This window comes from Brachyistius frenatus, unplaced genomic scaffold, assembly GCF_029030835.1.
Source record: "Brachyistius frenatus isolate BFR_SWC_R1_liver_20210118 unplaced genomic scaffold, ASM2903083v1 Contig_26, whole genome shotgun sequence".
Taxonomy (NCBI): Eukaryota; Metazoa; Chordata; class Actinopteri; family Embiotocidae; genus Brachyistius; species Brachyistius frenatus.
The window spans coordinates 2707301-2728938 of record NW_027210625.1 but is presented as its reverse complement, the minus strand read 5'-3'; the positions used below and the strand labels follow the sequence as shown (position 1 = coordinate 2728938).

At 43.0% G+C, this 21638-nt stretch overlaps 1 protein-coding gene and 1 long non-coding RNA gene across 2 annotated transcripts in view; one reads left to right on the top strand and one right to left on the bottom strand.

The window, feature by feature from the left end:
• The window catches only part of prox1a (prospero homeobox 1a), a 34189-nt gene extending 13773 nt beyond the window's left edge, over positions 1-20416 (bottom strand). Inside the window, exons 1-6 of the mRNA XM_069698217.1 lie at positions 20221-20416; positions 16280-16697; positions 15454-16068; positions 13937-15160; positions 9045-9152; positions 1073-1267 (exon numbers count right to left, since the gene is read on the bottom strand). Coding sequence (XP_069554318.1) covers positions 1073-1267; positions 9045-9152; positions 13937-15160; positions 15454-16068; positions 16280-16630 — 2493 coding nt within the window. The 5' untranslated portion in view covers positions 16631-16697; positions 20221-20416. The remainder of the gene's footprint in view (positions 1-1072; positions 1268-9044; positions 9153-13936; positions 15161-15453; positions 16069-16279; positions 16698-20220) is intronic.
• Positions 20417-20533: 117 nt separating this feature from the next.
• The window catches only part of LOC138620768 (uncharacterized), a 95403-nt gene continuing 94298 nt past the window's right edge, over positions 20534-21638 (top strand). Inside the window, exon 1 of the long non-coding RNA XR_011310892.1 lies at positions 20534-20804. This is a non-coding gene — a long non-coding RNA (uncharacterized lncRNA). The remainder of the gene's footprint in view (positions 20805-21638) is intronic.

The following is a 21638-nucleotide window of genomic DNA, read 5'->3' as shown; positions in this document are numbered from 1 at the left end:
GCTCATGTTTTTACATACACAGCCGTGATAAGCTACCTGACTCTTGTTATGCAAAATATGCAAAGCATTAGCTATTCATTCCTCCGAATAAGAGACTTAAAGACTGTGTGTGTGTGTGTGTGTGTGTGTGTGTGTGTGTGTGTGTGTGTGTGTGTGTGTGTGTGTGTGTGTGTGTGTGTGTGTGTGTGTCTGAGACTGTGTGTGACTGTGTGGGTGTGTTGTGTCAAACCGCACTCTTTATGCATTTCTCACTGCTTCAATATTCGTCTCCCTAAGCAAAAAAGCAAAGTGTGTGTATGTGTATGTGTCAGTGATGAGGTGTGTGCTAATGGACATCTAAATGCTGCTGATGTTACGTCGGATAGTTTAAGGGCCCTCAGGTCCCCTTAGACCAATATTGGGAGAGAAAAAGTGAGGGAGAGAATGTGACTTCTGCAAATCGCTTTGACAAGGACACCCGCGCCTCGAGCGGCGTCCTCTTTCGCCTCATCGAACACACACACACAAACACACACACATACTGCGACATCCACACCTCAGCAGAATCGTGAGGTGACTGTTGCGCTCTGAACAGCTGACTTGGTAGAGGACATTTGTGTGAGTGTGTTTGAGTTGTGCTGAATTCTGTTTTGTGAGCTGAGAAATTGTGGGAGTCTTAAATTTTAATTTCTGATATACTGTCCACTTTAAAATGGAAACTGGTTACCATCTTAAATATTTTGAAATAAATCCGCTTGAATCGAAGGCAAACTAAGTTTTAATCCCAAACTTCTGCAAATTCACAAAGTTTCCTCATATTCAGGAGACTGCAGTGTTTTGGCTATTTCCGTAATGTTTTGAAAGGTTTTAGGACACTTAATATAAGCATTCAATTGAAGTTAAAATATGAAAAAAAAAATTGCTTTGCAAAGGACACTTTGAAATGAAGAGCATATCTGAACTTGTTGTGTTTGGCATCGTGGAGTAGAATAGATCTTTTTCCCTCCAGACGCAGAACTGATTATTTTCTTCCTCTATATGAACCAAACTGGTAAACCCGACACCTTTACACGCGTTTGAAAGCCCAGCTTACCTCGAAGTCATTGGCCTTGTTGTAGTGCATGTTTAGTGCCCTGAAGAGTTCGGAGTCTCGGCCCACCGTCATGTCCTCGGCAGAGGTCACGCCCTCGTTGATGGACTGCCGAGCGAACTTCTCCATCTGGATGTAGTAGAACTCCCTGAAGTTGCTGAACCACTTGATCAGCTGGGAGGTGATGCAGCGATTGAACTGCAGCGGAGAAATATAAATAATCAGCACTTCTGCATTCGCAAACTAGATGCAGAAGTTGAAAAAGTAGGTCGAAAAATAATTACAGACCTTAAGCGCAAAAAAAAAAACAGTTGAGGTTATTGAGTCATAGACGAAGCTCTTGTGTTGTTTTGTTTGTTTGTTTGAAATATATCGATGAACACCGCGATTGGATTTTGAAATTTAAGATTGTAGCTCATCCTAAAAACTGATTTTAATGTCACAGTGAGACTGTAGGTTCACTGCTGATAGTTGCTTCCTGTTTGGTGCTGTAACTCAACCTGATGTTTGCTTTGGTGCTTATTTGCATGATAGTATGTCATGAAATTTGCCTTAAACTGGGCCTCTGTGTGAGCGCTTTCTCTGGATGATGGAACATCTACGCATGAATTGACTTTATGTCCGACAGTTTACATTTAACATGCAGCTTTAAGTGGAAGAATCAGTAAAAGGCAGAAAGGGAGTCGAACATTGATAGTAAAGTAAATTTAACTAATTGCCGTAGATGAATCAGTAAATAATTAAATATTCCCATTCATCCACCTCATTAGCCTCCAAAACGCTGCCTACACCTTGAGGCTCCTCATTGAAAAGAAAAAAAAAAAATCTCTAGAAACCTTCCTAATCAAACAAGAGTGTCCCAGATATTAACTTATTGTTATGCCATCATGGGCTTTTTCGGTTTTGAGCCAAACCAACATTAAACAACTCTCATCAAACACTGTTCCTGCCTTGCAGGCCTCAACACTGCACTGCAGTAAGTGTCTGCCAACATGGGCACAGGTTTTTTTTTTTTAAGCTTACAGAACTTCTTTTTCCAAAGGTAAAATTTAAAAAAATCTGAATAATAACTTGAGTGATATGAAACATAAGATAAAAAAATAACTTCACTTAACTGTGGAAACACACAATATAATAATATAATCATGCAGTTGCCAAATTAGAAGTTTAACATGTACTATAATAAGATTTTTTTTTTTTTAAATGATAGAATTTCCTGTATTTACTGCATAAATGAGATGTATAGTAGAATGAAGCCGACAGTGACAGAAATAATAAGCTCAACAGAAGATCAGTGTTTTTAGGTATGATATAATCGCTTTGTACATTGTTTAGTTAATATGTGTGGAAATATAAAAACTAGATGGAAATTATAGATAATTCTGAAATTGAGTGAGTATACCAGACCTAGCTGAACTGAAAAGTTAAAAATATGTATTATAAGCATGCAATCAGTGCAGGTTGTGAGTCGATAATTTAATAATAGTTGGTGTGACATCGATAATTTATAATTACCTGTATTTGTGATATGATATGTTTGCATGCCCTTTTAGGTTTCCATCTCCTCAGAAGAAGAAACAAAACGTGGAGAAAAAAAACCCCACACACAGTGACAGCCCAGTGAAAGTGTGTGTATGTGTTTGTGTGTGTGTGTGTGTCGGTGAAGGGGAAAAACGGCTTTGACACGGAGATTAAGCTCGGTATTGTTACAAGACATTGTCTCACAGGAACAAGGGATGAGCGAGAGAGATAGGGGGAAAGAAAGACAGACTGGGCGAGAGAGAGAGATGAATGGTGCGAGGTAGCATGGAAAAAGGAATGCACAGAGAGAGAGAGAGAGACAGGAGCAGGGAGGGAAAGAGATATTTTTTCAGGAGCGGTCAGAGGGGGTGACATAATGGAGCATAATTGGGGGGGTTGTGTGTGTGTGTGTGTGTGTGTGTGTGTGTGTGTGTGTGTGTGTGTGTGTGTGTGTGTGTGTGTGTGTGTGTGTGTCTGCAGGAGAAGGAGCTGGAGTTGGTTTTACACAGCACAGTGACAGGAGGAGAAAGTGTGTGTGTGTGTGTGTGTGTGTGTGTGTGTGTGTGTGTGTGTGTGTGTGTGTGTGTGTGTGTGTGTGTGTGTGTGTGTGTGTGTGTGTGTGTGTGTGTGTGTGTTTGTGTATGTGTGTGCGCGATGGGGGTGTGTTGACCCACAAAAGAGATGCACGAAAGGAACATGATAACTCAGCAATTGACACACAAACACACACAAGAAGATCTGTACATCCATAAAACAAACAGCAGACGTCATGTCATGTCACAGACTTGTAAACAGGCCGTGCACACAAAGATCAGAAATACGGCCCGTTAATGAAAAACCTTTTATATTTTTCCCCATAAAAATGAAATGCTTTGAGCTGGTCATCTTTCGTCTTTTTTCCCCCAAGAGGTAGATATTTCAGGAGTGACTTCAAATGTATACAGGACACAAGCACACATGCGTACACCCAGTCCTGCCACCACCTGCCCTCTCACCCACCACCCACTGTCCCGGTCCAGCTCGTCACAATCAGCATAAACCGAAAAAACACGAGAGACAAAAGGCAGAAAGAGAATGGGGGGGGGGGGGGGGCAAAACGCTGAGTTTGAGGAATGCCATTTTCTGTTTACAACCAAAAGGGGGAAAGAGCAAGTGTCAGAGAAAGTGTCAGGGTGGCCTGACTCCCCCTCTCCTTTCCTTGATGGTGGGTGTTGTCAGCCCCCCCAGGCCACATTGGAAGGGCAAACATGCACATCCTTTAAGAATCTGCCCACTTCAACCAGATTCGTCGTAGCTCGGCACATTTTATAGAGGACAGCGTGAATGTGCACACTCCACAGAAATCTGCGAGTTGTAACACTGAAGGTTTCCTGTGGATCCTGGAGGAATAGCTGCTGTTGTAACTTTTTCAAATTATGTTTTAGGTCATTTCTGTTTTACTAGACAGTAAACGCTGCAGGACCTGCAGTTGTTTGTGTGTTCATGAAGCAATTTCAGCCATCGTGTACAACTTATTCAGTCATGCAGTATTCCGAGTTTTATAGCAGGATTGTCTTACTTTACTTTTAATGTAGCAGTGACTATAAGTCACGATTAACTTATGCTAAAGTTGCTGTTTTATAAAGTTTCCAATTACTTGTATTGATTATAAAAGCTCTGTTTTTACATTTACCATCTAAAGAGGATTTAAAGACTTACACATGGTAATTGCTGAAGTTCAGTTAAATCAGTATTGGTAGATAAGCTGTTGGCTGTTCACATCCTGATGTGGCCAAATTGGCTGCGTAACTGATTGTGGAACTAATTGACAAGACGAGTGAGCGGCGGCTTGGACACTAATTGATTCCTGCTGAGAAGGCAGCATCGAGATGTCATTTCAGCCTTACAGTCTTGAGGGCTCTCGCTGATAAATATTTCACTGATTCGTGTTGTGTGTGTGTGTGTGTGTGTGTGTGTGTGTGTGCGCGCGCGCGTGTGCGTGCTGGTGAGTGAGAGTGTATGTAAAAACCCCTCATCTGGCAGGGAACTTGAGTGAGAGTTCGAAGGAGCTCCCGGAGCCAGCAAGCGTCTAATTAATCCTCCTCCAGTCTTAACGAGGTCTTAATTATTCTCACTGACTCTCTCAAGGCGAGACGGCAGCGACCTGGCGTCTCATGCTAACATATATGATTGTCTGGTCAGAAGGCAAGAGGTTTCACTGTGCAATTAAGATCCCGTGTGTGCTTGTGTGTGTCCGTGCTCGCTCGTCTGTGCCTAAAACAGTTGTCAGCTCAACCCACTTCCCACACAGAGCGCGGAGGCCATTGTGCGAAAGAGGCTCATCTTTAAGAACCAGTTTCCCATAGACAAAGTCCATTCAAGTCCAATTATGGGAAGCCATTCAGGGCCCTAATTCCCTTACAGTGAATCTGCCTGATCCTTCTAACACATGCTACTTATTGTTCCATGGGAGGGAGGGGTGGGGAGGGGGGGTCGTAGGAGTTATAGAGAGAGTGAGAGAAAGAAAAAGAGACACTGACCCGGATTTTTGAAATATGGTAATGATGAGGGTAATGAATGCAACGGGACAATGAAATGGGACACACATACATAGGCAGACAGCAACAGGGTGCTCTCTCTCTCTCTCTCTCTCTCTCTGTCCTCCATGCACACACACATCAGTGAAGCCTTGAAAAGAACAGCCTCACTCATCACAAATAGGATTATCCATGATTCATTTTTTTTTTTATTAAGCAAAGTAATATCTGCAGAGTTCCTCCCACTGACAGATATGTTGGATTAACTGGGATTATGACTCAATTATAATAATAATTTGACTACAAACCATTATTTGCATAAAATATGAATAACAAGAAACCATAATTTCTTCAAGGATGAGGCTGCAGATATATGCTTCTTACTGTCAACAAGTGGTCCCACTAACAAGCATAGCGTGAGTAGATCTTATTCCTCTTTGCCACAGTGCTCCATTGTTGTCTAAAAACGATTAAAAACACATCAGAGATCCACACTGGTACAGTAACTGTTCATTCATTACCATGAACACACACACATACTGTAGTTTAAGTTGATGCTGCCTTGCTACTGTGCTGTAAATACTCACTAAAGCATTAAATAAACCATATGTATTTATCCACCTCCGAAAATAGACCCTGGGAAATGCAGAATCTTCTGTAACACTCCAGTTGTTTTAGGAGATTAACCTTTAATAAAACACTGTATTTGTCAGCAGTCATGTAGAGTTTTCTACTGTAAATCTTACACCACTGGGTTCGGGACGGTAGGAGCGCTGTGTATACAGTGAAGAGAGGAATCGAGTATTGGGAGACGGGCTAATAGATTGCTGTTGTTTACTATAAGAAACATACATCCTTAAGATTTGAAAGAAATCGAAAGCTCTTTTTGATCATATTTTCTGGCTTTTTTCCACATTTGATAGCCATTCAAAGTGTTTGCACTCAATAATTGGCTCCCTGTTTAGCAATGCTCAGTGTTCGTGTTGTCCCGGGTTACATTTTAATTGCTTTCACACGTACGAGGGATCTCAGAAAGCGATGCATGCACGTCATTTAGCTTTACTGTTTTTAATTAGATCTAACTGATATCAGCTTTACCGTTTACTGTCCGCTCTCCAACTCCATCAGAGCTGGATGAACGTACTGTAAATGTTGTCCACGAAGACTGAAATCCTCAGTATTTTTACGTCAAAGACAAAAAAAAACAACTTGTAGATTAGAGAGAGAGAGAGCTGCCGCGTCCCGGCTCTGTGACGGTATACTTCCACGGCCCGCAGACCTCAAACAATACGTTCCAATAGAGAAATGTTTTCATTCCGATAAATCCCAGTGTTTGCGTTTGGGACTGCAGTTACAGATCGAGGCTGTAATACTGTCCATCTGCTGAGCGAAGTGGCCGACCGCGGCATCGCACCGCAAACATCTCCTAATCTAAATCCATGTTTGTTGAGATTGAAGAGATTAATTGAATATCAGTTTGAAGATAACCCCACAGATTGGAGACCAGATTAATTTTAAAAGCTAATATCAATCTCCAAAAGATAAACTCATAAACCGAGCCTCTATGCATTAACTCATTAGTTCTAATTTATTCATTTCCCAAATTAAACCCCAAAGCCAGTCTTTATTTGGCCACATAAATATTAAGCATATTACTCAGATAATTCAAATTATAGCTTAAGCTGATTATCGAATATTATCAATGTCAGCAAATAACAGTTTGAAATGGTTTTGTTTTTGTCTTCCTTTTATTCTGTGGGCTGATGAGATCCTTTAAAAGAAGTCAGTGTGCGGACGTACAGTCGCCAACAGCAGCTAATAACTCGCATAGGTCATCACTGTTCATCTCGAGATTTAGAAATTTGATATCCATATTCTTCATTCATACTTCTTTCAGGAAGAGCTTGAAGTTCAATGTCTCTGCGCTGGCATTAGGTTTTGTACAGTTTGTATGTTTTTGTTAGTATGAAGATGGTGCAATGAATACAGTATCTGTGATTTGGTGAAAAAAACAGAATTTTTTTTTTTTGATTTTTTTTTTTTTTTTTTGAGAGATGTAAAAGTTTTGAAATATGTTTTTTGTCAAACTTTTGATTGATTGACAGAACTCTACTTTCCGCTCCTATTTTTTCAGTGAAAGTCAGGTCCCATTTTTATCACTTAATGGCCTCCTAGTTAATGACAAATCAGCCTCTCACTCACACGTACTGGGGGCAGGTAGGCTTAGCAACTTTGTGTTTGCCTAGCAACCTGGTGTCCCGGCGACCCTTGTTGCTATGGCAGCCAATGAGGATGTGGCTCTGCCACGAGGAAGTGGTCACCACAGATATGAGCCAAAAGGCAGCTGGTGTGTGTGTGTGTGTGTGTGTGTGTGTGTGTGTGTGTGTGGATGCTCATTTGAATACAGCGTCCTGAATCTGTCGAGGAGCCGTATGCTCCTTTGCAAAACACGTAGCAGCCTGTAAACACAAGACAATCAGTGCCTTTGTTTTAAAGCTGTTGTTCTGTTGTCATCCCTTTCATTTGTTTGCCCTCCCCTCCCCGCGCTCCCTCTGTCGGTTTTTTCTCAAAACCATTCAAACACGCAAACGCACGCACCCGCACACACACACACACACACACACACACACACACACGCACACGCTTTCTATAATGTCCTTTTACTTTGGCGCTTTTTCCACGTCTTAGCAATGAGCTTTTCTTAATTTATTTTACTTTCCCTGTTTTACTTTTTAAGTTCTACTTGTGCAACCTGTCATAAGTCAAATACAGTGATTATTTTCGCTGATTAAAGAAAAGTTCAGCATCTTATTTCATGGTAGTGAGTGTGTGTGTGTGTGTGTGTGTGTGTGTGTGTGTGTGTGTGTGTGTGTGTGTGTGTGTGTGTGTGTGTGTGTTTTGGGGGGGAGGGTCTCTTATAGTATGTGTGTGAGTGTGTGAGAGGGAAAGTGGGCATTGTCACCCCCACCCCACCCCACCCCAACCCAACCCCAGGCCGATTAAGGCCAGAAACTCTAATTATGCCACAAAGACGTGACAGACTGGAGCACCCATCTGCGCTGCAGGGTCTCCTGCACACGCACACACACACACACACACACACACACACATACAGAGTAATGGCTTATCAAAACTGAATAATATCAGTCAGAAAAATGCACAGAAGTTACAAAACAGATGCGTATGAGACGACCCAACGGTGAAAGATGGCGATGAGAGAAATAAGGACGTCGATAAAGACCCAACTGTAACCAAATCTAAAACTCATACCCGTTTACAATAGTTCATCTACTCCATCTGTCACTGAAAAATTACACTGATGTGATTTCATTCTAGGTATGCTATTGAATTCCCATCACTTTATGTCCACGTTCGGCTGATCGCTCGTCCTTTCAAGTCACAGTATGAGTCACTTTGTCCTGCTCTGTCCCTCCTTACAACTGTGTGCATTAACACTGATGATTACATATGGCACAATTGTAATCAAAGCTGAACTTTTTACGTCTACTTTGAAGCAGTTTATCATATAAGAAACATATCAAATAAGTGCAATTTTAGCTCATCAGTTAAACGCCAAACCAAAGATGACTTTTACCTTTCCTCACGACTTTTCTTCACTCTAAAACATTTTGTATTCATTGACTGCTTTTCAGTTCGTAGTGGGAATGAGTGTGTGCACCTGCATAAAGTTGATCTAGTTTCAGCTCTGTCTTTCATTGTTTTAAACCTTTGCTAAATCAATTTACATGCATTATCTTGAAAAATAATTGCTTTGAATTGAGGGGGGCAATTAGAAAAAAAAAAAGTAAAGTCAGATGAAAAAAGACAAATGGACTTGAATTGTAAGGGCTTATTTGGAGATGAAAGGGATGAGGTTTATCAAAGATGATGAATGGGAAATAAAAGGAAGGGAGAGGGAGAGTAGGAAAAGGTCTTACCTTGACGTCAGAGAAGAACATTTTGAGCATGTTGGAGGAAGGGTAGCGGGTGTAGAAGAACATCAGCTTGGCTTTCTTCAGGTGGTTGGGAGACAAGCCCTCCTGAATCTGAGTCATAACATGTTAAGGAACCAGCAAGAAATAGATTTACCCAAACCTTTAGAGAAACACAGCGCAGTCAATCGACATTGTCATCAATTGAATTTGGACCATTGATCTGAGGAATATTTTGCAGAGATATTCTGTTGTGTCGGAGGGGACCACAACATCAACCACGGTTATTACATGTCACAAAAAAGGCCAGGATGTTTGGCCGCTTGCAACCTAAATAGACCTAAATCAGTTTATCTGGAGTATTATTAGGGTTAGAATAAACTTTTTTTTTTACATTTTTTTCAAATATTCTTCCTGTCTAAAACTTAAAATCTTCAATATGTTTTTGGTGAGCAGCTTTTATTCAGAATTGGGGTGGCATTTTGAAATTGTTGCCCTCCTGCTTGTGCCGAGAAGGTTTCTGTGACTCCGGAGTGAATAGTGTCAAAGATGGAGAGATATTTTTCTTTTAAAAAAAACTGCACACTTGCAGCATTTCAGCGAGGAGTGAAAGTCTTGTACAATTTAATACAACAGGGAATTCAGATACAATAAGTAGAAGGCAGCACATGCTGACTTTTGATCGGATCCCACATTCATTCCAGCATCTCACCGACCCTGCAGCCCCAGTGCCTATCCCACCGTCTCAACAACCAAAATACTAATTGTAGAGGCCCTGAATTCAGGGGCGCCAAGAGTGTGTGTGTGTGTGTGTGTGTGTGTGTGTGTGTGTGTGTGTGTGTGTGTGTGTGTGTGTGTGTGTGTGTGTGTGTGTGTGACAACAGCTGTGCCCCACCACGCTGCCATTTCCCCACCACATTAACAGCACTATAATCTATCAGAGAAGATGAGGCAATCAATGGAACCCCCTGCAAGGTCAATTAGCACACAGCGAAACACACACACACACACACACACACACACACACACACACACACACACACACACACACACACACACACACACACACACACACACACACACATAAAGAAAACCCCAGGGGCCCTATATGGCTGGAAAGAGGGAGCGAGTGGCATCAGCAATTGGGAAAAGAGGGAGAGAAAGGAAGTGGATAAAGTGTGAGGAAAAACAGAAGCAGAGGAGAAAGTTGAAATTTCATTTTAGCATTTTTTTTTTCCACTGAAGTTGTATTTTGCTTTTATATTAATTATCTTGTCAGAATCAAGGACCTTCAAGAGCCATTTATTGACATAAATATAGTTTGTAAAATGAAAAATCACCGTTGTCCTAAAACCTGAATGTACTGACAATTACAGCAACTCGTAAAGCAACCCGACTACATGTTACAAATTTCTATGCTGCAACAACACTGTTCTCTCGGCCTCAATAACTGAAGCTCGAGGTGAGCCGCTTTGTCATCCATCATTCATTTAGCAGCAGGTACGTCAGGTCACCGGACAACAACACCAGCACTCAGTTAACATTCATACCAACCTGTCACTATCTGTGTGTGTTTTCTGCGTTCACACACACACACACACACACACACACACACACACACACACACACACACACACACACACACACACACACACACACACACACACACACACACACACACACACACACACACACACACACACACACACACACACACACACACACACACACACACACTAAAGCACACAAACATGACTCAGAGTAAACAGTGTGAAACAATATCATAATGAATAAAATGTAAATGATGTGTGTGTTTGTAATAGCAGCTAATAAGAGTCAGTGAATAAATAATGCAACTGGTGATGTTCTTTCTCTTCCTCTTCCTCTCCTATCGATGTGTGTTCTGTCCGTCACATCTGTGAATGTGAATGTGCCTGAGTGTGTTGTGCAGTACTCACTGTATCAGCTGTAACATGACCTTGTTACCAGGTGTGTGTGTGTGTGTGTGTGTGTGTGTGTGTGTGTGTGTGTGTGTGTGTGAGTGTGTGTGTGTGTGTCTGTGTATGGGGAGGGGAGGGAGGAGAGGAGGGGGGATAAATTCATAAATGAATGGAGGACATCTGCTCAGCTCTGTACAAAGGATTAAAGATACACAGACCTGAGTGTGTGTGTGTGTGTGTGTGTGTGTGTGTGTGTGTGTGTGTGTGTGGTGGGGGTGGGGTGGGGGTGGGGTGGGCGGGTGGGGTTCAGGTGAACTATGATCAAACTGCCAGCCTTTCTTGAAGCCTTAAAGCCACCAACAATGTAATCACCTTTCTATCCTTGCAATGCAAACCTTACGAGGTGTGCTTCTTAAAATACAAACAGAAAAAGAGACAAGAAAAAGGAAACAAACAGAAATTGCTCACATTTTGTGTTTTGAAATAAAGATGACTTTAGATTGAAAGAGGACAAGAAACAGCAGTGTTCATGCAAAATTCAGTGTTTTTGAGAAAATAGCAGGGATGTTTGGCATGTTTTCAAACTGCAGACATAATTAACAGGAAGACATCTTTATAGTGTTAAATGATGTATAATTTAGCATAGGCTTCTATAAAATAAGTAAAACTTTTAAGTTTGTGTGGCTGGTGCATCTGAATGGCCCATGTGTGTTTTAGCAAACTTATACAATAAATGTCAGTCTTTGCAAGTCTTGGGTTATGATTTGGTTACCTGAACTGGATGGATATACACACACAAACATGAGCAGAGGTCACTTGAATAATGTAACAGCCAAATAACAATCTGTCGACTATCTTTTTAATTAATTAAGTTTAATTATCTAATGTAAAGAAGTCAGAAAATAGAAAATAAAAGCAATTTACAATCAATCAGAGAATGTGTCAAATTGTTTTCCACTACTACTTGGTGAATGATTTAAACTTGATAATCAGAATTGTTAATACATTTTCTCCATCCACTATAACCAATAAATTGACATCATTCAGAAACAGTTTTATCTTTAGAATTTGTTCTGAAATTATTTTATAAAATGAATAAATCAAGTAAATTAATTTCCTATAAAAGTGAAAGATCGGTTGGAAAATGAAATATGACTACACAACAATTTCAGATTTTGTTTTTCTAACAAAATAAAAGAATAGTTGCAGGGTTTGAAAGGTGGTCAATATCTTTGAAATACTAATGTCCAATTTCAAAGATTTCTTTTTTTTTCTCTCCTAAATGAATGGGAGAGCATTTTGGAATGAAACGGCTCAGCCGGATCAAGAGACATGTCACATATTTCTTTTTTTCTAATTAAAGCAACATCTAAATTGGCTTTGAAGTTGACGCTGTGATCAAATCCTCATCACAGCTGCAAGGAGTTTGTATTTGTCAGGTTCAAAGTCTTATTTTTCTTTTCACTTTGTTCTTCAAACGTGCGCGTTTGTGCGCGCGCCTGCTTGTCTTCGTGTGTGAGTCAGGGTGTGTGCGTGTGCGTGGCAGCCCGGAGAAGCCCTCTCCATATGAAAGGTTAGGAACGAAAAGATAAACAGCTACCTGCAAACACCTGTCTACATGCACGCGCCATTAAAGGGTGGGTGTGTGTGAGGCAAAATACACACAGCTGCCGAGCAACTGAGAGCAAAGGCCAGCAAATGAAAGTCAGTTAGTTTGTTCCAAAACGAGATGCTAAAATTATAAGAAGGAAACCGACTCGTGCATTGTAGATATTAAACTTCTCTGTATGTGTTTCAACAACCCTGAAACGCACACATTTAGAGAGCTGTCATCAATGAGGCCAAACATTCACCTCTTCCTCTCCCGTCCTCTTTGAAATATGATTAGCTTTGAGCTCCTATGTACAAGGTCTTAACCCCCCCCCCCACACACACACACACAACACAAAGTGAAATATGATTTGCTTTGAGCGTTTATGTACAAAGTCTTTGTGATGAAAGAGAACCTAACAGCACAAGAGTGTCTCAGACAGTGGGAACAGAGTGTGTGTGTGTGTGTGTGTGTGTGTGTGTGTGTGTGTGTGTGTGTGTGTGTTGAAGAGGGAGCTCACTCGCCTTTCTCAGCACCTTTAAACACCACAACCTGCTGTATAGACTTAAAAGAGCTTGAGAGAGCAGCGTGCGACCTGTTTAATCTTCCCCCTCTTGCAAGACCCGGCGCACCCGTTTCATCTTCCCACCTCACTGAGGAAACAAGAGGCTTAGATCAGGAACCAATTAATGCAGATTAATTGATATTAAAGACTTTGGGTGACTATTGCTGCCACCTCTTCCTGCTGTTGCTGCCTCTAAGATGTCTCAGTCTTTGTATTAAAACTGTGACTCGAGTGGGGAAATAAAATCTTGCCGTTTTAAAATCTTATGTGCATGAAGGAAAAAGTTAAAGGATATTCTTCACGCTGACAATAATGTTCTTTGCTGCATATTATTTAATGTATTAAAGGTAAAACATAATAATATATTATACAAATTAGAGAGACGTGCATTGATAATGTCTGTCAAACCGCCAGTTAAACTCTTCTCACCATTGTCCCAATTTATTTTTGTTTTCTAACCACCCATCAGGCACTCCACTTCCTTTGTGCACTGCAGTGTGGGACTAAAGTGTCCATCAACCACACACTTGGAAATTTGAGTGTGGATGATAAAAGCTTTGAGTTGGCAGATCTTGTCAGGTTTAATGCACTGGATACTCAAAACCAATTTAGGATTAGTATCTCGTACAGACCTGATATGCACCTCTAATCTTAACTCATCGACTCAAACTTAAACCCAAAACTACAAACGTTATGTTGCTGATGACTATAGTTCTGAAGTTTTTTAAGCATTTGTAAATACAAGAATAGATGCACACTCACTCAGACACACAGATATAAAATCTCACAGCGACAAGGATACGGTGCTGCCTGAGTAGGGCGATATGTCGGCCATGTCCTGCAGATCCCCACACTCAGACTTGATGAGTGACAGCGACAGACCCTCTGGTCCGTGTTGGCTTGGGGAGTTCTGCCTGTGGTGATGGTGACCCAAATGACCCCCTCCGAGGGATGCCATTTTGGTTCTGAGGCTGACAGTTTCCCGGGTTATGTCCATGGAATCGGGGGAGGACCGATGGTGGTCCTTAGGCCCCGGAGGGTAACCGACCCCGCCCCCGTGTGACCCCAGGGGGCTCTGGAAGGGGTAACCCATAAGGGGAAGAGGGAACGGGTGGCGAAACGATGGAGGGCTGAACCCCAGTGAAGCTGTGAGGGGAGAGGGGTGGAGGGAAGGGTGGTGAGGAGGAGGAGGAGGAGGAAGAGAGGGGTTGGTGTTCTCTCCTCCACCTCCTAGACCGCTCTTGCGCACCACCAGTGGCAGTGCCTCTGTTTGGTCATTGGACGTCGGCACACCGCTCAGCCTGCTGCTCAAACCTCCGAATGAATCCAGCGGGCTCGGAACGATGACGTCCCCGAAGCAATGCAGCCTCTGGTTGGAGGAGTGGTAGTTCGGGGTCGGACTGCCTTCTCCGTTCAGACTGAGGGCCAAGGTGCCACCACCGAAGCGCGAGTCTGGTGTCAGGGGGGGCAGGGGGCCGAAAGGGGGAGGACAGGAGGAGGACGAGTTGGAGGAAGATGAGGGTGCGGCTGGTGTGCTGCTGTGGCAGCCATGATGGTGACTGACGGCCTGCTTGGGCGAGGAGAAGCCCTTGACGACAGTGTCGACAACCTGTGACACGGCACAGTTCAGCTCCTGCTTCAGAGTCTCTGCTAACTGCCTTCCTCCTCCCCCTCCTCCTGCACCTCCTCTCCTCTTCATCACCCTTTCTCTGTTCCTCTCCTCCTCCCTGCTGTCCACATCCTCCTCCATCTCTCCGTCTATCAAGGCCTGTTCTCGAAGGAGGGCTCGGGCCCGGTCCAAGAACAGACCCGGGTCCAGCTCGGAGAGGTCGTCGTGGCTGTGCCGCCCTCTGTCTCTGTGCCTCTCCTCCAGGCCGTCGGAGCGGATGCTGTCCTCTGACAAGTTGCCATCCTCCTCTCTTTCTCCACCTCGGTCGGCCTCTCCGCTCTCGCCGTTTTCTTCCTCTTCCTCTGTCTCCGAGTCGTAGATCTGGTAGAACTTCTCCTGAAGTTGACGCAGCTGTTTCTGAACAAAGAAGAGAGAATGTTAAAGAAGACCTTTTCTGAACCTGAAGGTCTCCCGTTCCCTTAAATATACTTTAAATATCAGGGGAAATTATGAAGGAGAATGAAAATAGTACAGTACACCTTTGACTAACCCGCCTGGTGGACAGATGTGATTTTTTTTTTTAAACAACTTCCTCGTTGTTGCATAATTTTTGTCCCCTCTGGGTCCAGATTCAAGCAGTAGGATTGTGGTGCGTTTTAGCTGCATTTGCCATCACAATAGGTCTGCTCTTTATGTCACCTGCCACCAACCTGCATGTCCTCCAGCTGTAGTTTGAGCTGCCTCCTCTCCTCCTGTCTCTGCTCCTGCCTGGAACACACCAGCTGGGTGAAGCTGTGTTGCTGCTGTGGCAGACGCTGCTTTCTCTTATTCTCCCTGTAAACCTCACCGATAGCGACCACGCCGCCCCGTGAACCTGGAGAGCTCAGGAGGGAAGAGGGGCAGTCGCTCCTGCTGTGGCTGCTGGTGTTGTGGCTGTTGCCCTCTCCTCTGTGGTCATTGCTGCTGTTGCTGCTGTTCTCATTCTCGCGATTGTTTTCTTGGTTGTGGTCGCCGGCGTTGGGCCGGACCAGCGGAGAGTGACTCATGCCACGGATGATGTTTTCCACACGGGCCCGCTTGGCGCGAAGGTGCTCGTCCGACAGTCGGTCTAAGTCATAGGAAGAGAGGGAGAGGGGCTGAGAGGGAGCGTGGGAGTTGAGGCTTGAAGGAGGGGGTGGCCGCCCAAAGGAGGAGGAGGAAGGTGGAGGGGGAAGAGGAGGGCCAGGCGAGAGGCAGTCGGACGGGCTGTCCCGGTCACGGGAGGAGTTGCTGCAGGCGTCCTCGGCCTGGATCTCGGAGCCTCCACTGGAAAGAGCTCCACTCCCCTGTGATGATAAATAGATCAAGAATTTGATGGCTTGATTAAAGACTAGTGGCCTGTTTGTTGGTTGATTTGGAAACTAAAACAGTTATCAAAACTGAAATCAACCCGTGATTCAGTGACTTGAGATTTCACCAGTTCCTGTGTGTGTGTGTGTGTGTGTGTGTGTGTGTGTGTGTGTGTGTGTGTGTGTGTGTGTGTGTGTGTGTGTGTACCTGGAAGCCTGAGTCACTCCCTCCATTCTTTCCCATGTTGTTTTTTAATAGCTGCGAGATGATTGTAGCTCCAGGGAAAGGCATTATGGCGTCTTCGTACGAGTTGGCCCTCTTCAGCAACTTCCTCAGAACATTCGACTTCTCTCCGTCCCCGTTGGTACCCCCATGGCTGTGACTGACCAATGAGCAGTCTCCATCCTGATCGGGGCCGTGTGATTGGTTCATTCTGTCGAGCAGGGTCTCCCTGGCGCGGGTGAATATCGCGCTACCCACAGTCCTTTTCACCCCGATGTCAACACGTCGGCGCTTGGTCTGTCTGGTTAGGAGGGTGGCGCTGTCATGATCAGGCATCACGCAGGGCAGCTAAACAGACATGACCAGGGGTCCTCACAGACACACGCAGGATGAGGGGAGCTACCTGGTTGACAAAAAACACAAGTTTACACAAACTGAGATGAATTAAACCTTTTAATATCTCATGGAAAGTTGCAGTTAGGTAAACTCTACTGAATATATTCAATTTCTCACTCCTAAAATCTGATCCTTATATTTTGGCCAACACTGTGATTATTTGATGTTTTAATCGGTTGTTAAATTTCTCTTATTCTCCTTTTATTTTAATTATGTAGGTTGTCTGTACAAAAATAATATATAGATCTGAAGATAACTGTTAGAATAAATTCAGATAATGTGCATTTTTCCTTTCAAAATTTATAGAAACTTTATTCTGTCCTTTACGTTTTGAAGTATCACAGTAAGCAATAATTAAAAATCACCACATGTGCACCATCACAAAAATGTCAAACAACTCAAACCAATAAGCCAGTTAGAAGCACAACGGGCAGTCACTTTTATTGATTGTACTCTGAGCAAAAAACCCCGAAAAAGACTCTTGACCAAAAGCCAGGGGAAGCGCTGTGAGAAACAACACACTCTTGAAAATGGTTCAAGGAGATATTCCCACAGAGAAGTAACACCTGGTTCTAATAACAAAAATAATTTCCCATTTCCTCCTCGCCTCCTGAGGGGGGTAACCTTGATTTCTCCATCTTGAGAGGAGCTGTGAAGAATCAACAGGCTCTCTTTTATTGTCAGAGGGTTTACTGAAGAAAAGGAAAATCTCCCTTATTGTGTTAATCCTTTTCACTTCGCGATTTGAATTTTTTTTTTTTTTTTAGCTCACATTTTTAAAGAAGTGATTTGGGATTTTATTGAACTTTGGGTACTTTGTTTTGACAATACGGTTTAGTCATACATTCTATCTCTTGGAGCTTTGTTAGTGCATATTTAAAGCTGGGTTTCTTTTGCTGTCGTGCTTGAACGTACCTTGCTCATTATTCGGCGAGTTTATTACTTGGCACTGAAAGCAGTGGTTAACGGTTTTAAGTTTCTACATTGATGCTTTTGAAATGCCTAAAACTATCATCGGCGATGCGATCCGTTGGTTTCATCACTCTAAAACGGTCACCTTTAGCCAGATTACACTGACTGAGATCATGCAAATGCAAAAAAAAAATACTTTTAAAACTATCCAAAAACCAGCACCAAAAATACACCCTCACCATTTTTAGACAGGTACATGTTGCAGGTCAGTGTCTGTGCCTCTACACATGCACACAGGCAGTGTTTTCCATGTTGCATGTTTGCATCTGTTTTGCAAGTGATTTGAGGGGTTAGACTAGGGAAATAATTCACAAATTAAAGTTGCTTTCTGCTATAGTTTTGCAGTGCCATGGCCAAAGATGAGCAGTTTTAAGTCCAGTTTCAAAACAGATTAAAACACTAATTAACACCAAAAGCAAGACACATTTTAAAGACAAACAGAAAATGAAGATTTTACAGTAATCAACAACCGACAACAAAACACTGCTGTGTTCCTGCAGGGCCATTACCAGATGAGAGACTTTCCAAGCAGGCGAGAGGGGTTAGTTTGAATATGATTGTAAATGAGAGGTGTTCAGAAAAACACTCAGTCCCTCTGCACAGTGCCGGGCAGTGACCCAGATACACACACACACACACACACACACACACACACACACACACACACACACACACACACACACACACACACACACACACACACACACACACCATCCATCCATGCATGCATTCACACATTGCTCTCTGTTTGCATTATTGGTTCCTCAGCATTACCCTGGGCAGAGGTCTGGCATGCGCGCACAGACACACACACACACACAGACAGACAGACAGACAGACAAACAGGCGCGCGCACACACACACACACACACACACACACACACACACACACACACACACACACACACACACACACACACACACACACACACACACACGCACGCACACAGGGGAGCGAGAGAGAGCGAGAGACCATCAGTCTAGGTCCAAAAAGCTTCATAGCTCTAGAATAAATTTATGTCTGGGTTCAAACTCAGGGTGAATCTTTGTAAGAGCAGCAAATGTTTTCTTAATAAAACACAGAACAAGAGAGAGTGAAAATACCTTGGAGACTAATTTCCTTGAACATTATTATTTTATAAAAATCCAAATTACACTTACGAAGGCCATGAAAGTACAAGAGCTTTGGTTTGTTAGAAAGGAATTTATTCGTAGTTGGACAAACTTACTTTAAAGCTCAAATGAGCTTCTGTGAAAAGTGAGCATTGAAAGGAGATGTGAGAGTGTGTGTGTGTGTGTGTGTGTGTGTGTGTGTGTGTGTGTGTGTGTGTGTGTGTGTGTGTGTGTGTGTGTGTGTGTGTGTGTGTGTGTGTGGTTTTTGTATCAAAACTGAAACTTTTGTTTTAATCTGAATTTGAGGAGCAGGAATAACTTGCTCTGCAATTGAAAACTGAAATGAGAAGTAACTGATTAATAACTGTAAACGTGATATTTCCATTTAAAGGGAGTGAAAGTGTGACGTGACTCATGGCTAAATTAACTCCTCTTATTTTTACCACATCATTCTCATGTAACAAAGACTAATGTTGTTACCTCAAGACAATCTATATTTAAATACCTTTGTCTTAAAATTTCAAAAGTGGAAAGAGTTCAAATACTTGGGGAAATATAGGTTTTTCTAATAATTAATTTGCACACTTCGTACTACACCTTGCTTCTCTGAGAGAAATGTAATACATTGAAAATATGAGAGACTGATGAGTGGTGGATCACGCCTTCTGGCTGCCGTATATGCGCTCTAAGCGGAGAGCACCGCTGTGTTCACAGACTGACAGAGAAGACGAACTGTTACTTTTACGCACTATTCCAAACGACAATTAGTCCATGATCGTGACACGACAGCGACAGTCCTGCTGCAACACGAGGACTCCAGTGTCACAGGCTGCAAACAGTTTCAACTAAACATGCCGTTTATTCTCTTTAGAAGTTTTAGATAGATTTCTTAAAGTAGAAAAAACAAGGCAAGTGGAAAGTAAGAAATCCGCTTGTCATGCACTGCCAGGAGTTCTCCATTTGCTTTAATTGCAACTCAAAACGGATAATTTTTTTTAAAACTCTGTATTTAATGACTTAATAATCACCAGCTCTGTTAAAAACTGCCATCAAATCCGAAAGCAGCGCAGGTGCGTAAACTCTGCAATACATAATCTGACAACTAAAACAAAGAAAGACGGTGAAAGAAACTCGTTTTTAAAGGAGAAAAACAACAACTTTCAGTTCCCGCAGTCTCGTCCATGCAGCCGGCAGAAGTGACAGGCAGTTTGAGAATAACGCGCACAAAGTCAGTATGTAGTTTGGAAAATAGTCCAAGATTAAAGTGAGCCATCTGGATCCGTGGTGTGTGACGAGGATGGACCGTGTCCATGAACTCGAGACAGTGGAAATTAAGTTGTGGGCTCAACGAATACAAACGGTACTCCCTGACAAATCACACACACAACATGTAGGCGCACGAGTGGTAATAATACCGGTAATAAATAATACGTGGTTCGACTTACTTCTCTCTGAGCGATTCCCCAGATCGGTCCGTCGAAGAAAGGGCGAACACAAGAGACAGATCCGCTCTCGCCGTTGAGATCAATGCCGTAATTTACTACGGCAAAGTGGAGACGTATGCAGAGCGTGCGTGCGCGCCGGCGTGAGTGTATGTGCGGGAGGGAGACGGAGAGAGAGGAGCTCTTAGAGAAAGTGTGTATGTGAGAAAGAGAGCAATACGAGAGACGTAGAGAAAGAGAGAGAGAGAGAGAGTCTGCTCTTGTGCGCCGCTCTCCTCCCGGGATGGGAAGTGTTTAGTATCGAGCGCACCCGGACCGTCCGGCACTCTCCGCTCGTCGCGAATCCCGCTTTCTCCCTCTGACCGACGGCAAGACTCTCGGTAAGAAACAAGAAGAGACGCACATGAAGGATACGTGAAGACGCTGCGTCACCGGCCCCGGAGTGAGGTAATGACTCCACCTGACCAATAAGGAAGAGGAACCGGGGACGGTGGATTTTATTTATAAGGAGCCCCCAGAAAACGGCGTCCTGCCAGAGCGGAGAAGGAGAGAGAGGATCAGAGGAGAATGCGGAGGGTAAACTGAAAGTCACTTCACCAATCTTTCTAATTTGAATGGAAGCTGCAAAGTTTGTGTAGAATACATTTATAGTTATAATTTAAATCTGAGTTTAAGTTTTCCCCTTCTATGTGTTTTTTTTTTGGATTTGATTAATGACCCGTGGGGGTCATACCCGAGTTTGTGATACAAATGCATAACCACCAAAGGAGTAAGTTCAACATGTTATCCTGACTTGTGTCATGTAATAAAACTGTGTTTAAAGTGACAGCTATAATTTAAGTGATTGATTATTTGCATTACTGGGTGCTTGCTGGAGTACAGGTGCATGCACTCAGCTCTGATTATTTTTTCAATAAACACTGGCTTTAAATAATTTAATCTGTTTCTTTTCATTTATATTCACTGATACTGTGAATGCTCAACCACAAAAACAAACATTTTTTTTGCCTCTATGCCGCTCTAACTGCCTGTGCGTAATTGGAGACAGCCATGCTCCTCGGCATGGAGCTGGCTCATTTAAAGAAAGTTTGCAGCTGAAAAAAGTAACATGCTGCTTCTGATGGGGGGAAACTCCTCTCCTATCCGGAGATCAGAGGTCAGGCAACCCCTGGTGCTGATAAGGAGTCGGTGTTTTGCTCAATGACACTTCAACAGAGCGCGGGGTTGGCAGGAGGATTTTCTCCGTTTCCGTCAATGCAGTCCGTCCTTGTATAGACAGAGCTGTAAATGAAACTGAATCGCAGGAACATGCAAACAATATTATACGTTAAAGACAATTTCACAGGATAAAACGGAGGCCTTTTAGAAACAGGCTGCTGAAAGATCCAGCAATGAATTTAAATGATTGTTCAAAAGCTTCA